The 18,909-nt window shown below is 37.2% G+C and overlaps 1 protein-coding gene across 1 annotated transcript in view; it reads left to right on the forward strand.

The window, feature by feature from the left end:
• Positions 1–18,909, forward strand: part of SLC30A9 (solute carrier family 30 member 9) — a 102,926-nt gene that overhangs the window by 57,976 nt on the left and 26,041 nt on the right. Inside the window, exon 9 of the mRNA XM_003940971.3 lies at positions 5,336–5,438. Coding sequence (XP_003941020.1) covers positions 5,336–5,438 — 103 coding nt within the window. The remainder of the gene's footprint in view (positions 1–5,335; positions 5,439–18,909) is intronic.

Below are 18,909 nucleotides of genomic sequence, written 5' to 3' on the forward strand. Positions count from 1 at the left end.
CTCAAAATAAAGGGATGGAGGAATATTTACCAAGAAAATGGAAAGTTTAAAAAAAAAAAAAAGCAGGGGTTGCAATCCTAGTCTCTGGTAAAACAGACTTTAAACCAACGAAGATCAAAAAAGACAAAGATGGGCATTACATAATGGTAAAGGGATCAATGCAACAAGAAGAGCTAAATATTCTAAATAGATATGCACCCAGTACAGGAGCACCCAGGTTCATAAGGCAAGTTCTTAGAGACCTACAAAGATATTTAGACTCCTACAATAGTAATGGGAGACTTTAACACCCTGCTGTCAATATTAGACAGATCAATGAGACAGAAAGTTAACAAGGATATTCAGGACTTGAACTCAGTTCTGGACCAAGTGGACCTAATAGACATCTACAGAGCTCTCCACCCCAAATCAACAGACTATACATTCTTCTCAGCACCGTATCACACTTAATTCTAAAATTGACCACATAATTGGATGTAAAACACTCCTCAGCAAATGCAAAAGAATGGAAATCATAACAAACAGTCTCTCAGACTGCATTCACCCTCTTCCACAATCAAATTAGAACTCAGGATTAGGAAACACACTCAAAACTACACAACTACATGGAAACTGAACAACCTGCTCCTGAATGACGACTGGGTAAATAACAAAATTAAGGCAGAAATAAGTTCTTTGAAACCAGTGAGAACAAAGACACAACATACCAGAATCTCTGGGACACAGCTAAAGCAGTGTTTAGAGAGAAATTTGTAGCACTAAATGCCCACAGGAGCAAGTAGGAAAGATCTAAAATCGACACTGTAACATCACAATTAAAAGAACTAGAGAAGCAAGAGCAAACAAATTGAAAAGCTAGCAGGAGACAGGAAATAACTAAGATCACCGCAGAACTGAAGGAGATAGAGACACGAGAAACCCTTCAAAAACATCAGTGAGTCCAGGAGCTGGATTTTTTAAAAAAGATTAACAAAATAGATAGACTGCTAACCAGACTAATAAAGAAGAAAAGAGAGAGAATCAAATGGACACAATAAAAGATGATAAAGGGGATATCACCACTGATCCCACAGAAATACAGACTACCATCAGAGAATCTATAAATACCTCTATGCAAATCAACTAGAAAATCTAGAAGAAGGCCGGGCGTGGTGGCTCAAGCCTGTAATCCCAGCATTTTGGGAGGCCAAGGTGGGTGGATCACGAGGTCAACAGATCGAGACTGTCCTGGTCAACAAGGTGAAACCCCGTCTCTACTAAAAATAGAGAAAATTAGCTGGGCATGGTGGCGCATGCCTGTAATCCCAGCTACTCAGGAGGCTGAGGCAGGAGAATTGCCTGAACCCAGGAGGCGGTGGTTGCGATGAGCCGAGATCGCGCCATTGCACTCCAGCCTGGGTAACAAGAGCGAAACTCCATCTCAAAAAAAAAAAAAGAAAGAAAGAAAGAAAAGAAAATCTAGAAGAAAAGTATAAATTCCTGGACATATACAATCTCCCAAGACTAAACCAGGAAGAAGTTGAATTCCTGAATAGACCAATAAATAAGTTCTGAAATTGAGGCAGGAATTAATAGCCTACCAACCAAAAAAAGCCCAGGACCAGACGGATTCACAGTCGAATTCTACCAGAGGTACAAAGAGGAGCTGGTACCATTCCTTCTGAAACAATTCCAAACAATAGAAAAAGAGAAACTCCTCCCTAACTCATTTTTTGAGGCCAGCATCATCCTGATGCCAAAACCTGGCAGAGACACAACAGAAAAGAAAATTTCAGGCCAATATCCCTGACGAACATCAATGCAAAATCCTCAACAAAATACTGGCAACTGAATCCAGCATCACATCAAAAAGCTTATCTACCACAATCAAGTCAGCTTCATCCCTGGGATTCGAGACTGGTTCAACATATGCAAGTCAGTAAACATAGTCCATCACATAAACAGAACCAATGGCAAAATCCACATGATTATCTCAATAGATGCAGAAAAGGCCTTTGACAAAATTCAACACCCACTCATGCTAAAAACTCTCAATAAACTAGATATTGATGGAACATATCTCATGTCATAAATAAGAGCTATTTATGACAAACCCATAGCCAATATCATAGTGAATGGGCAAAAGCTGGAAGTATTCCCTTTGAAAACTAGCACAAAACAAGGATGACCTCTTTCACCAGTCCTATTCAATATACTATTGGAAGTTCTGGCCAGGGCAATCAAGCAAGAGAAAGTAATAAAGGGTATTCAAATTGGAAGACAGGAAGTCAAATTATCTCTGTTTGCAGATGACATGATTGTGTATTTAGAAAACCCCATTGCCTAATCCACAAAATCTCCTTAAAGTGATAAGCAACTTCAGCAAAGTCTCAGGATACAAAATCAATGTGCAAAAATCACAAGCATTCCCATATACCAATAACAGACAGAGAGCCAAATCATGAGTGAACTCCTATTCACAATTGCCACAAAGAGAGTAAAATACCTGGTATACAACTTAAAAGGGATGTGAAGGACCTCTTAAAGGAGAACTACAAAGCACTGCTGAAGGAAATAAGAGAGGGTACAAACAAATGGAAAACTATTCCATTCTCATGGACAGGAAGAATCAGTATTGTGAAAATGGCCATACTGCCCAAAGTAATTTATAGATTCAGTGCTATCCCCATCAAGCTATCATTGACTTTCTTGACAGAATTAGAAAAAAATTACTTTAAATTTCATATGGAACCAAAAAAGAGCCCCTGTATCCAAGGCAATCTTAAGCAAAAAGAATAAAGCTAGAGGCATCATACTAACTGACTTCAAACTATACTACAAGGTACAGTAACCAAAACAGCATGGCAGTAGTCCCAAAACAGATATATAGACCAGTGGAACAGAACAGAGGCCTCAGAAATAATGCCACACATCTACAACCATGTGATCTTTGACAAACCTGACAAAAACAAGCAATGGGGAAAGGATTCCCTATTTAATAAATGGTGTTGGGAAAATTGGCTACCCATATGCAGAAAACTGAAAAGGGGCCCTCTCCTTACACCTTATACAAAAATTAACTCAAGATGGATTAAAGACTTAAATGTAAGATGTAAAACCATAAAAACCCTAGAAGAAAACCTGTCATTCAGGACATGGGCATGGGTGTTTCATGACTAAACCACCAAAAGCTATGGCAACAAAAGCCAAAATTGACAAATGGGATCTAATTAAATTAAGAGCTACTGCACAGCAAAAGAAACTATCATCAGAGTAAATAAACTGGCAGCCTGTAGAACGGGAGAAATTTTTGTAATCTATGCATCTGACAAAGGGATAATATCCAGAATCTACAAGGAACTTAAATCTACAAGAAAAAAACAACCCTGTCAGAAACTGGGCGAAGGATCTGAACAGACACTTCTCAAAAGAAGACTTTTATGTGGCCAAAAAATGTGAATAAAAGCTCATCAGTACTGGTCATTAGAGAAATGCAAATCAAGACCACAATGAGATACCATCTCATGCCAGTTAGAATGACTTATCATTAAAAAGTCAGGAAACGAGGCACTGGAGAGGATGTGGAGAAATGGGAACACTTTACACTTTTTGGTGGGTAAATTAGTTCAGGCGTTGTGGAATACAATGTGATGATTCCTGAAGGATCTAGAAACAGAAATACCATTTGACCCCCCCAAGCCCATTACTGGGTATATACGCAAAGGATTATAAATCATTGTACTATAAAGACACATACATACTTATGTTTATTGTAGCATTATTCACAATAGCAAAGAGTTGGAACCAACTCAAATGCCCATCAGTGATAGACTGGATAAAGAATATGTGGCACATATACAGCATGGAATACTATGCAGCTATAAAAAGTATGAGTTCATATCCTTTGCGGGGACATGGATGAAGCTGGTAACCATCATTCTCAGCAAACTAACACAGGAACAGAAAACCAAACTGCATGTTCTTACTCATAAGTGGGAGTTGAACAGTGAGAAAACATGGACACACAGGGAGGGGAACATCACACACTGGGGCCTGTTGGGGGGGTGGGGATCTTGGGGAAGGATAGCATTAGGAGAAATACCTAATGTAGATGATGTGTTGATGAATGTGGCAAGCCACATGACACATGTATACCTGTGTAACAAACCTGTGCATTCTGTACATGTACCCCAGAACTTAAAAGTATAATTTAAAAATAAATTAAAAATGGTTTAAAAAAAGAAGAAAATAGTGTCAGATGCTCCTTTGAGGTTAAGAGAAATGCTAAAACGTTTCCAGAAACTTAGTAGTAAGGAATAGTAGGTGGTATTGATAAGATGAAAACTGTGACAGCAAGAATACATGTGATGTTTTCAATAAGTTATCTGAGGTGGAGGAGAGGGTTCAAGGGTAGCTAGAAGGGGATATACGGTTCTCTCATTTATAAAATAGGGGTGTTAATATTTGTATAACAGAGTTGTAACATAACATGGTATTACGTCACTAGCATAACATCCAAGCTAAATCGTATTAGTCATTACTGTTGTTTTCTGAGCTGCTAGCTTCCTCAGAGTTAACAGTGTTTATTTTAGCATTTAGGGTCTTCTGGTATGACTTTGAGACTGCTTATTCTAGATTTAGCCTCACCTCTGGCATCTGCCTCCTTAAATAAACAGACTTCCACTGAAGTCTTGCCTTTGACACTGGCCCATTGGACTGTATTAGGTGCAGATCTGCTTTTATCTACCTAAAACATATAATTTTCTGTTTAATTTAACTTATCAAAATACAGAAGACCCTCTTTTCTTGTCAGTTTTCAAAATAGACTGAAGTAATTTTCTTATACATAGCATGTCTCTTAATAGTACATAATTTATATTTTTTCAAATTTGTACTCTTGTTACCTAAACAGAAAGTTTTTTAAGGCTAGGGATTTTTTTAATTTTACTTTTTTTTTAGTAAAATCAGGATCTTAACTCTGTTGCCTAGGCTGGAGTGCAGTGGCACCATCATAGCTCACTTCAGCCTCGAATTCCTGGCTCAGGTGATCTTTACACCTCAGCCTCCTAAGTAGCTGGGACTATAGGCATGTGCCACCACACCAGACTAAGTTTTTAAAATATTTTTTGTAAGGGGTCTTACTTTGTTGCCCAGCCTGGCCTTGAACTTCTGGCCTCAAGCAATCCTTCCACTTTAGCCTCCCAAAGTTTTGGAGTTATAGGTGTGAGCCACTGTGCTCAGCCTAATTTTACTTTCAACAGAATCTAGTATATAGGTATATCTAGGTGATTGAATATGCTTTTGGCTTAAGTTTTTATCCAGTCCTATGCTAAATTGTTTTCTCTTTCTCTTCTAGCAATGGATTAAACTGCTTCTTTAAATTTCTTGCCTGGATTTACACTGGTTCAGCAAGTATGTTCTCAGAAGCTATACACTCATTATCTGATACTTGTAATCAGGTGAGGACTAAAGCTTTTTTAAAAATTAATTTTAAAGTAATAATTTTTAGGCTTTAATCTAGAAGTTGATCTATTTTAAAACTGATTCCAGAAGTTGGCTTGTGAAAGAAAATAAAAGTTTACTTTTCATCAATGAAATGCACAGAAATATAATTACAGTGTTTTTAAGCAGGTTGTTATGATTTAACAATTTCTGACAATGGAATGTGAAGTTTAAGATTGTCAGTCACTGAGCAGAAATCTGGTCTCTGAATATGAGTTCTCAATGACTGTAATAGTCAATGAATTTAAGCTTTTGGAATAAAGTTATAAAATCATATGTACTGGTTAAGATGCTTTCACATTAGTAATTTGAATTACTTTCCTTGGCTTTGCAAATGGAGAAAAATTTTTGTATTAATAAAATTAAATATCTTTTAAACTCCCTTTGACCCAGATTGTGAAAACTAGAAACCCAATCCTTTTGTAAGAACATAATAAAAATTTCTATCGTGTGTCATATTACATTTTAAAGAGTGTGGCGTATTAAGAGGATACCTTTTCAATATTTACTTATTTTTAGTCCTGTTATGTAAAAACAGATTTGGGAGAACTTACAATGAAAGATACAGGTAAAATACAAATATTTAAGACAAGGTTAAAAATAATATGAAGATAAGGAGCAAGGAGAGCAATAATAATTAAAAATTAAGCCTGAGAACTTGTCTCACTCACTGTCAAATCAAATTGATTAAAACCCTTCATAAAAGTAAGGAATAAAGACAAGCATGTGCCGATAGTACTAAGTATTTACCGTTAACTTAATTTTTATACTCAATATTTACTTAATAAATACCATCTCTGTAAAATTTCACCATTCAGCTGTGGCATGTGTTGGGAGGAGAGGGGGTAGAGAGAGATGTATGACTTATAATCTCTATTTTCTTGTAATCTTATGGAGGAAAATTGAAATGCAGAAATATTTATAATAATGGCAAGGAGATACGTATGATGTTACTAGTTTCAATATCAGTTTCTATTTCAAACATTGAAGACAATATTTAAGTGTTCATCCTTTATGCTATTCAGGCTTTTAAAAGAATGTGGTAGATATCTGTGTACTGACCTGGAATAATAACCATGATAAATTGAGTAAAAAATCAAGTTGCAAAATATTATGTTTAGAACTCTGCTTTCACCCTTGACAGACTAATGGGGATTGAATTTTAGTCTTTTGTCGCAAACAATTAAAAAACTAGACAGCATATTGGACAATAGCAGCATAAGACCATGATCCCTGAGAGATAGGAAACAAATTATTTGAACTCTATAATTTGTCTGGCTTTTTCTTGAAGGCATATTTGGGATAATAGAGCAGGATGGGAAATAACAGTCTCACTGAGTTGAGGACAGAAATCAGTGTTCAGGGAGTCTGAGGTGGCTACAACCAGAGTTCCACAGAGGAAGGCGCTACAAAGACAAAAAGCTATAGAAGTCTACATAGGGATTTCCTTGAATTGAATGTTTGCTGAATGTTGAGTTACACATGTGTAAGATGTGAGCATGAGTCTGGGCAGAGAACCAGCATGGAGCAGTAACTGACTAATTCCTAGCACTCATACAATGCTAGGATGCATTCAAGTTCTGTCCAGCTGAGATAAGAGAGTTCTCATTGATTATCAAGGCCAATAGAAGTCTCACCTTAGGAGTAGAGCTAAATTATTCTTAACATAAAGGCTGTTCTAGAACTCACCCTAACAAATCTTCCTAAAAGTTCTAAAGGATCAAGCTGATCTTCAAATAATTTAATCACTTGCCAGAACAAAGCTTCACATTCTTTAATAAAGACAGCAAAATCCAAGCACTCAGTATGACATTTACAGTGTTTAGCATCCAATAAAAAGACTAATAGCCAGTATAAGAAGCAGGAAAATTTGACTCGTAACCAGCAGAAAAATCAGTCAGAAGCAGACTTAACAGATGATAGAATTAGCAGACAAGGACATTAAACAGCTATTTCAAGTACAGTTATGTATTGAAAGGAGAATTTGAGTATAGTGAGAAGAGAAATCAAAAGTATGAAAAATAAACCAAATGAAACTTTTAGAGCTAAAAATATATATCTGATGTGAAAATTTCATTGTATAGCATTAACAGCTGATTGGACACTTCATGGAAAACCATCAGCGAACCTGAGTATGTAACAATAGAAAACATTCATACTAAAGCCACAGACAAAAAAGATTGACAAAAGTGAAGGAACAGTATCAAGAGTATTCTATCAAGCATTTAGGAAAGAAACAATACTGAATACACAGTCTTCAGAAATCGAGAATGAAATGTTTTCTGTTGCTCTAATGAGGCCAGTATAATCCTGATCCCAAAGTTTTACAAAGTCATTACAAGCGGAAAAAAACCCTATGGACCAGTTATTCCTCGTGAATACAGATGTAAATCTCCTTAAAATATAATCAGATTGAATTATATGAAAAAAATATATATGATATATATTTTAAAATGTACATCATAATTAAGATTTCAGGAGTGTAAAGTTGGTTTAACAAAGTAAGTATAGAAGGTTAATACGAAGAAATTAATTGCATCTCTACTATCAGCAGATAAATGGAGAAGTAAATTTTAATAAATTTCATATACAGTTGTATCACAAAATATTAAATACTTAGAGATAAATCTAGCAAAGGACATACAAGACCTTTACGCTGAAAACCATAAAATGTTGTTGAGAGAAATTAGAGAAGACCTAAAAAAATGGAGAGATATAATACCACATTGATAGATTGGATGTCATAGTGATAATCAATCCGTCAAATCTCCCTAAACTGATTTATAGATTTAATGCAATCCCAATCATAAAATGAACAGACTTTTCTATACAATTGACAAACTGAATAAATTCTAAAATTTATATGGACATGCAAAGAACCTGGAATATTCAAAGCAATCTTGAAACAAGAAATTTGGAGAACTTTAAGACATTATAAAGCTATAGAAATTAGAATAGTGAGGTACTGGCATAAGGATTGACAAGTCAGTGGAACAGAATAGAGGATCTAACAGCAGAGCAATATTCACATGGCCCGTGACTTTTGGCAAAGGCATCAAAGTAATTGAGTGAAGAAGTGAAACTTTTTAAAACAAATAATGTTGGAAAAATTGAACCCATATGGAGAGAAAAAGTACCTTGACTCCTACTTCACACATTGTATACAAGTTTGAAATGTATCATAGCCCAAATGTAAAACTATGAAGATTCTAGAAGAAAACCTAGGAGAATATCTTTTAGATCCGATAAGCAAACATTTCTTAAATAGGACACAGAAACAGTATCATAAAATAAGAAGATTTCCAAATTAAACTTCATCAAAATTTAAAACTGCTCATTGAAAGATATTCTTAAGGAAATAAATAGGCGTAGATTAGGAGACAATATTCACAAAGCATGCTGACAAGGGTCTGGTATCCAGGATAAACTTAGATGATTCAGTAATAAAATGAGAACCCAGTTTTTTCCCCTCAAGGATAAAAATTTGAACAGGTACTTCACAAATAAAGGTACATGAATGGTAGCCAGTGGACACCTGAAAAAGTGCTAATACTATTAATTATCAGGAAATGCATATTAATGCCATAAAACATCTCTGCATATCCACTATAATAGCTACAAGTAAAAACTCTGAAAGCCAAATGTTGGTAAAGATGTGTAGCAGGCATATCTCCCAGACATTGCTGGTGGAGTGTATTAATAAAATGGAACAACCACTCTGGAAAACATTTGGCAGTCTCTTATAAACATATGCTTATCCTGTAACCCAGCAATTCCACTTCTAAGAATTTACCCAAGGGAAATGGGAATGAATGGTCCCAAAAGCTCTGTAAGAACATTGGCTGGGTGCAGTGACTCACGTCTGTAATCCTAGCACTTTAGGAGGCTGAGGTGGGCAGATTACCTGAGGTCAGGAGTTCAAGAGCAACCTGGCCAACATGGCGAACCCCCCTCTCTTTTAAAAGTACAAAAATTAGGCTGGACACAGTGGTGCATGCCTGTAATTCTAGCACTTTGGGAGGCCGAGGTGGGCAGATCACAAGGTCAAGAGATCGAGATCATCCTGGCCAACATGGTGAAACGCTGTCTCTACTAAAAATACAAGAATTAGCTGGATGTGGTGGTGCGCACCTGTAGTCCCAGCTACTTCGGAGCCTGAGGCAGGAGAATCACTTGAACCCAGGAGGTGAAAGTTTCAGTGAGCCGAGATCCCACCACTTCAGTCCAGCCTAGGTGACAAGAGCAAGATTTGGTCTCAATAAAAAAAGAATGTTTATAGCAGCTTTACTTGTAATGGCTGAAAAAATTGGAATCAACCCAAATGTCTATCAGTAGTACAGCAGATAAACAAATTGTGGTATACACATACAATGGGATATTATCTGGCAATAAAAGAGAATGAACTACTTTTCTCACTGGCAATATAGATGTATCTCCAGCAAGGAACTTTAATTTTTTTTTTCGCATTTTAGAGGATTTATTAGTTATACCTTATTTCTGATATAAATTCCTGGGAAAATTTATCAGAAAAGAAGGACATCTGGGAAGATAAAACAATAGATAGTCTAGTTAGTTACACAACACATTCACAGTTTTTATTTTCATCCTCAGAGATGACATTATAAAATTCATCTTAATTTGCCCTCATTTTCCCTTAGGTACTTAGAGGCTATGTTATTCGAGGTATACAAACTTAAAGCAATTATATCTTCTCAGTGAATTGTACATTTTATTATTACATAGCGACCAAACCTCCTTCCCCTATAATCCTTTTTGCCTAAAAGTGTATTTTATCTGATATTAATATAGCTCTACAAGAATCAGTGACTTCTGGTAACTGCTTACCTAATTCACTTTTAGCTATTCATATACTTTCAACTTCTCTGTGTGTCTTTGTTTTGTGTCTCTTATAAACAACTTATAGATGGGTTTCGTTGTTTTTAATCCCAACTGAAAATATATGTCTTTTGAATGGTAAGTTTGGTGTATTTAATTTCCTGTAATTACTAACTTTTTTAGTTAATTACTATTGTCTTGAGGTCTCTGCTTAATTTTTTCTCTTTTCCTGCCTTCCGAATTCATAAAGTTTTTATATCCATATTTAAGTCATATAATTTGTTTCCATTCATTTAGAGATTACCCTTAACATTTAAAAATTTTTTCATTGTAATTCTTTCAATTTTTAGTGGGTTTCTCAGTAAGGATGTAAGGTCAAATGTTGTATTTTTAAATCACTTATATTTTCTGAGTGCTATTATGCAACCAACTTGAATTCTTAGCATTTTAATATTCATTATTAACAAAATCTAAAATCAATATCTCCACTCTCTGCCTAAACAACAGAAGAACTTTAAAACTCTGTCAACTTTGTCTCCTAATTTACATGTTAATTGTTTGTATTTTAGGTCAAACTTGGTCTTAACCCCCAAGTTGTTGTTATTATTGTATGCAGTTAGTTTAATTTTTAATAGTTCAAAAAAAATTGAAAAATAGTTGCTTCTGATGTGGGGAGGAATGAGGTACAGGGAGATTTTGGGGTGTAATGGAAAGGTTCTATATCTTCATAAGAATATATGTTACAAGTGTGTGTATCTGTTAACAACCAGCACTGTACATTCTGGGCTGGTACAGTGGCTCATGCCTGTAATTGCAGCACTTTGGGAGGCTGAAGTGGGCGGATCACTGCAGGACAGGAGTTCAAGACCCCAGCCTGGCCAATACGGTGAAACCCCATTCTACTAAAAATAAAAAAGCATTAGCCGAGCATAGTGGCACATGCCTATAATCCTGACTACTCAGGAGGCTGAGACAGGAGAATCACTTGAACCTGGGAGGCAGAGGTTGCAGTGAGTCAAGATGGCACCACTGTTACTCCAGTGTAGGTGGCAGAATTAGACTCCATCTCAAAACAAAAACTGTACATTCAGGAGTTATACATTTCATTGTATGTGAGTTTTACCTCAAAAAAATTCTCCACATGTGGAAATATGATTACTAAGTAGATATTTGATAGTAGTAAAGAATTAGTATTGATTTTTAAAAGTCTGATAATAGTCTTGTGGCTGTATTTTCTTAAAAGCCTAGTTTTGTTTTTTTGTTTTTATTTTATTTTTTATTGCATTTTAGGTTTTGGGGTACATGTGAAGAACATGCAAGATTGTTGCATAGGTACACACATGGCAAGTGTGATTTGCTGCCTTCCCATCACCTATATCTGGCATTTCCCCCCATACTATCTCTCCACAACTCCCCACCCCCTGCCATCCCTCCTCTATTTCCCCCCCGACAGACCCCATTGTGTGATGCTCCCCTCCCTGTGTCCATGTGTTCTCATTCTTCCACACCCACCTAAGAGTGAGAACATGCGGTGTTTGATTTTCTGTTCTGTGTCAGTTTGCTGAGAATGGTGGTTTCCAGGTTCATCCATGTTCCTACAAAGGACACAAACTCATAGTTTTTGATGGCTGCATAATAATCCATGGTGTATATGTGCCACATTTTCCCTGTCCAGTCTATCATTGATGGGCATTTGGGTTGGTTCCAAGTCTTTGCTGTTGTAAACTGTGCTGCAGTGAACATTCATGTGCATGTGTCCTTATAGTAGAATGATTGATAATCCTTTGGATATATACCCAGTAATGGGATTGCTGGGTCAAATGGAATTTCTATTTCTAGGTCCTTGAGGAATCGCCACACTGTCTTCCACAATGGTTGAACTAATTTACACTCCCACCAACAGTGTAAAAGTGTTCCTGTTTCTCCAACCTCTCCAGCATCTGTTGTCTCCAGATTTTTAAATCATGGCCATTCTAACTGGCGTGAGATGGTATCTCAATGTAGTTTTGATTTGCATTTCTCTAATGACCAGTGATGATGAGCATTTTTTCCTGTTTGTTGGCCTCATGTATGTCTTCTTTTGTAAAGTGTCTGTTCATATCTTTCGCCCACTTTTGAGTGGGCGTGTTTGTTTTTTTCTTGTAAAATTTTTTAGTTCTTTGTAGATTCTGGATATCAGCCTTTTGTCCGATGGGTAGACTACAAAAATTTTTTCCCATTCTGTTGGTTGCCGATTAACTCTAATGACTGTCTCTTTTGCTATGCAGAAGCTGTGGAGTTTGATTAGGTCCCATTTGTCTATTTTGGCTTTTGTTGCCAATGCTTTTGGTATTTTGGTCATGAAGTCTTTGCCTACACCTGTGTTCTGAATGGTTTTGCCTAAATTTTCTTCTAGGGTTTTTAGGTTGTCAGGTCTTATGTTTAATTCTTTTTTTTTTTTTTTTTTGAGACGGAGTTTCACCCTTGTTACCCAGGATGGAGTGCAATGGCGCGATCTCGGCTCACCGCAACCTCTGCTTCCTGGGTTCAAGCAATTCTCCTGCCTCAGCCTCCTGAGTGCTGGGATTACAAGCATGTGCCACCATGCCCAGCTAATTTTTTGTATTTTTATTAGAGACGGGGTTTCACCATGTTGACCAGGATGGTCTCGATCTGTCTACCTCGTGATCCACCCGCTTCGGCCTCCCAAAGTGCTGGGATTACAGGCTTGAGCCACTGCGCCCGGCCTATGTTTAATTCTTTAATCCATCTGGAGTTAATTTTAGTGTAAGGTGTCAGGAAGGGGTCCAGTCTCTGCTTTCTTCACATGGCTAGCCAGTTTTCCCAACGCTATTTATTAAACAGAGAATCCTTTCCCCATTGCTTGTTTTTGTCAGGTTTGTCAAAGATCAGATGGTTGTAGATGTGTTGTGTTGCTTCTGAGGCCTCTGTTCTATTCCATTGATCTATATCTCTGTTTTGGTACCAGTACCATGCTGTTTTGATTACTGTAGCCTTGTAGTATCGTTTGAAGTCTGGTAGTGTGAGGCCTCCCGCTTTGTTCTTTTTGCTTAGAATTGACTTGGCTATGCAGCCTCTCTTTTGGTTCCATATGAAATTTAAGGTGAAAAGCCTAGTTTTTCAAGAGATCATCCAAAATATTTAAGGATGTAATGGTATGATGCTTGGAATTTACTTCAAAATATTCATGAGGTAGTAGATATGGATGAAATGAAACATATTTGGTTACGAATTTATAATTGTTAAAACTTAATGGTGGATGAATTGAATTTTTAAAAATGTTCTATCAGGGCCGGTCACAGTGGCTTATGCCTGTAATCCCAGCACTTTGGGAGGCTAAGGTGGATGGATTACCTGAGGTCAGGAGTTCAAGACCAGCTTGACTAACATGGTGAAACCCCGTCTCTACTAAAAATAGAAAAATTATCTGGGCGTGGTGGTACATGCCTGTAATCCCAGCTACTCAGTAGGCTGAGGCAGGAGAATCACTTGGACCTAGGAGGTAGAGGTTGCAGTAAGTCAAGATTGTGCCACTGCATTCCAGCCTGGTCAGCAGAGTAAGACTGGGTCTCAAAGAAAAAAAAAAAATGTTCTGTCAGGTTTTAAAAGTTACTTTATCCATGTTAGAAAATTTCTATCTGCATGTTAGAAAATTTTCATAAAACAAAGTGCAAAAAAGACATTATGTACATTGTGGTCATATGTTTATGTACGTACAACCAACTCTTTGAAATCTAGCACAAAAATGTTTACAAAGAAATTTTAAGAGCTGTAGACACGTATGTGTAAAGACAGTCTGAAATATACTCCAGACTCTTAAATAGTTCCCTCTCCTAGTGAGATATGGTCAACTGTTTTATAAACTGAATATGGACTAATAAATATAGTTTATATTTATTCAGTTTATAAAATAGTTGACCATATCTTACACTTCAGTGCACAGCCAACCTGAATATTAAGGATTTTTAAAATAATTGAATGTTTATTGAATATTTAAAAAATAATATAAATATCTATGTATACATATATACAACTATGTATGCATATATACAGCTCTTTCACTCAACTCATTCACATTGGGATTATCTCACCCTGAAATATCCCCTGTACTGCTTGAATTTCTTTACAATGGGCATGTACTAGTTTTGGAACTGGAAGAGCAAATTTTTGTAGAAGATTGAACAGTAGGATAAGAAATAAATGAGAGCTTGAGACCATACTATATCAAGTGATTTGAAAATTCTTAGATGAAGAGTATGTCTCAGAGTTTTCAAAAAGGCTTTGATGGAAAATATTTCAGCTGACCTTTCCGAGTAGATGGAAATTATATTTCAGAAAGTTGTTTCTTTTGAGACCTATAATATTTAAAATGTTTTAATTTATTGTAATATTTTTATGCCATCATATTTTTTCCTCACTTCTTGACTCAACTTTTAAATTAGACCGATGTCTCTAATGATAATGTAGTTTTTACAATTTGTTACAGTTCATTTTAGAAAACTTTCCTGTTAAATAATGCACTTCATGTCATTTAATATCAACTCACATGAATTTATTGAACACCTGAATTTGTAATGTAGCAAGTGTTTAGAAGAAGACACGGTTCTTTCTCTGTTCTTCTCACTGGGTCCCTCCCACCACATGTGGGAATTCAAGATGAGAATTCTATAAACAGGTTATATGTACATAAAACAACTAGAAAGATTTTCTAAGGTACCATTTATGCAGCTGCTGGATAGTATGATACTTAAGGGACACCAGAAAAGTGAAGGGTGATCATGGAGTAGAGAGCATTTGCAGTACTTCTTAGCCACTAGATGTTAATGTTCATTATGCTGCAAACCAAACAAATGCTCTGTAGGTTATATATCCTTAAGTGATAAAGATTTATGTTGCAAATGTGTAGAAAAGGATCTAGAAGGATACATATCAAACAGACCTGTGATTCTATCATTTCTGAGGGAGAACAGGTTGGATGGTCTGATTTTTGTTAGAACTAATAAATATAGTCCATATTCAGTTTATAAAATAGTTGACCATGTCTCACACTTTATTGCACAGCCAACCTGAATATTAAGGATTTTTAAAATAATTGAATATTTATTGAGTATTTTAAAAATAATACAAATACGTATCTATGTATACATATATACACATGATGTGAGTTAAAAATGACTGTCACTTTTAATATACAGGTATGTATTAGTCTGTTTTCATGCTGCTGATAAAGACATACCCAAGACTGGGCAATATACAAAAGAAAGAGTTTTAATGGACTTACAGTTCCACATGGTTAGGGAAGCCTCACAATCATGGCAGAAGGTGACAGGTACGTCTCACATGGCAGCAGATGAGAAGAGAGCTTGTACAGGGAAACTTCCCTTTTTAAAACCATTAGATGTCATGAGATTTATTCACTATCACGAGAACAGCACAAGAAAGACCTACCCCCATGATTCAGTTACCTCCCACTGGGTCTTTCCCACAATATGTGGGAATTCAAGATGAGATTTGAGTGGGATACAGCCAAACCATATCATCTGCCCTGAGCCCCTCCCAAATCTTATGTCCTCACATTTCAAAACCAGTCATGCCTTCCCAACAATCCCCCAAAGTCTTAACTCATTTCAGCATTAACTCAAAAGTCCACAGTCCAAAGTCTCATCCAAGACAAGGCAAGTCCCTTTTGCCTATGAGCCTGTAAAATCAAAAGCAGGTTAGTTACTTCCTAGATGCAATGGGGTACAGGCATTGGGTAAATACAGTCATTCCAAAGGGGAGACATTGACCAAAACAAAGGGGCTACAGACCCCATGCAAGTCTGAAATCCAGCAGGGCAGTCAAATCTTAAAGCTCCAAAATGATCTCCTTTGACTCCATGTCTCACCTCCAGATCATGCTGATACAGGAGGTGGGTTCCCACAGTCTTGGGCAGCTTCACCTCTATAGTTTTGCAGGGTATAGCCCCACTCCTGGCTGCTTTCAGGGGCAGGCGTTGAGTGTCTGCGGCTTTCCAGGTGCACAGTGCAAGATTTAGTGCATCTATCATTCTGGAGTCTGGACAGCAGTGGCCCTCTTCTCACAACTCCACTAGGCAATGGCCCAGTAGGGATTCTGTTTGGGGCCTCCAACTCCGCATTTCCCTTTACACATTGCCCTAGTAGAGGTTCCCTATGAGAGCCCAGCCCCTGCAGCAAACTTCTGCCTGGGCATCCAGGTGTGTCCCATACATCCTCTGAAATCTAGGCAGAGATTCCCAAACCTCAGTTCTTGACTTTTGTGCACCCATGGGACCAACACCACATGGAAGCTGCCAAGGCTTCCACCTTCTGAAGCGATAGCCGGAGCTGTACCTTGGCCCCTTTTAGTCACAGCTGGAGTGGCTGGGACACAGGGCACCAAGTTCCTAGACTGCACACAGCGGAGGGACCCTGGGCCTGGCTCCGGAAACCATTTTTTCTTCTTAAACTCGGGCCTGTGATGCGAGGAGCTGCCACAAATGTCTCTGTCATGCCCTAGTGACGTTTTCCCCGTTTTCTTGGTGATTAACATTCAGCTTCTTGTTAGTTACGCAGATTTCTGTAGCTGGCTTGAATTTCTCCTCAGAAAATGGAATTTTCTTTTCTATCACATTGTAAGCCTGCACATTTTTGAAATTTTTATGCTCTGTTTCCCTTTTAAAACTGAATGTCTGGGCCAGGCACAGTGGCTCACACCTATAATCCCAGCACTTTGGGAGACCGAGGTGGGCGAATCACAAGGTCAAGAGATTGAACCCATTCTGGACAACATGGTGAAACTCTTGTTTACTAAAAATACAAAAATTAGCTGGGCATGATGACACATGCCTGTAGTCCCAGCTGCTCGGGATGCTGAGGCAGGAGAATCACTTGAACTGGGGAGGCAGAGGTTGCAATGAGCTGAGATTGCACCACATGCTCCACAATAAAGTGAAACTCTCTCTCAAGAAAAGAGAAAAACTGAATGCCTTTAACAGCACCCAAATCATCTCTTGAATCTTTTGCTGCTGATAAATTTCTGCCAGATACTCTAAATCATCTCTCTCAAGTTCAAAGTTCCTCAGGGGCAAAATGCTACCAGTCTCTTTGCTTAAAACATGATGATAGGAGTCACCTTTGCTACAATTTCCAACAAAGTTCCTCATTTCCATCTGAGACTCCTCAGCCTGGGCCTTATTATCCATAATGCTGTCGACATTTTAGGCAAAGCCATTCAACAAGTCTCTAGGAAATTCCAAACTTTGTTACATTTTCCTGTCTTCTGAGCCATCCAAACTGTTCCAACCCCTGCCTGTTACCCAGGTCCAAAGTTGCTTCCACACTTTCGGGTATCTAGAGCAGCACCTGACCCTACTGGGTACCAGTATACTGTATTAGTCCATTTTCACGCTGCTGATAAAGACATACCCAAGACTGGGCAATTTATTTATTTATTTTTTTAAAAAGAGGCTTAATGGACTTACAAATTCACGTGGCTGAGGAAGCCTCACAATCATGGTAGAAGGTGAAAGGCATGTCTTACACAGCGGTAGACAAGAGAAGAGAGCTTGTGCAGAGCTTAAAACCATCAGATCTCGTGAGACTTATTCACTAGTATGAGAACGGCATAGGAAAGGCCTGTGCCCATGATTCGGTTGCATCCCGGGTCCCTCCCACAACATGTGAGAATTCAAGATGAGATTTAGGTGGGGACACAGCCAAACCATGTTGGTGTGAGAGTTAGAGCTTCCTTTTAATTCTCATTCTCTTAGTTTAAGTCACTGAAAAATCATCTGTGATTTAAGTGGTTTGCTCCCTTTTCCCATGGAATCTAGTGGTAAAAGCTTATAAGATTCTGTGTATTTAGGGTAGGGTTTCCAATATTAAAACCTAAAAATATATTTGTATTAATTATTTTCAAGGTTGTTTAATCTCTATTTTATTAGAAAAAAAATGTTTCTATTAAATGTTACCTATAGGGAAACCTTATCTATGAAGAAGTCATTATCTAGAAAGTTTACTTAGCTGATTATTTGGTATGATGCTGAAAAAAGGAAAAACCTCAGATTAATCAAATAAAATTACATACGGAATTCACTCAGAGGCTTTGTATTTTTATCAAATAGTTCTAATAAGGTAGTCTTATGATGGGATTTCTAGATTCACATCAAATTAGGATGGAAAGGACTTACTAGGGACAAACATACTGCTATTGAGAGGTTCTAATGGATAACTCTTTAACAAAGGACAAAACCACGTAAGTGGAAATGAAGACCATGTAAGTGGAAGTGAACGAAACAAGAAAGAAATGATGAAAACAAGTGAGACAGAAGAAAGGGAGTAAGAAAGGAAGGAAAGAAAAGAATGTGATACATAATTCTTGTGCATGGTTTTGCAGTTTTACTAGAAACGTGCTCATACACTATATATATATAAATATATATATGGCTTAAAGTTTTCATTATCTTTTATTTGAACAGCTATACAAGTTATTTTTCCTATAAAAAGTCAAGTATTACAGACTACCTTAATTCTGCCTCTCTTCAGAGATGTAAGCATAGTTACATGCGTGTTCTTTTTAACCTTTTCTGTG

The sequence above is a fragment of the Saimiri boliviensis genome, chromosome 3, assembly GCF_048565385.1.
Source record: "Saimiri boliviensis isolate mSaiBol1 chromosome 3, mSaiBol1.pri, whole genome shotgun sequence".
Taxonomy (NCBI): Eukaryota; Metazoa; Chordata; class Mammalia; order Primates; family Cebidae; genus Saimiri; species Saimiri boliviensis.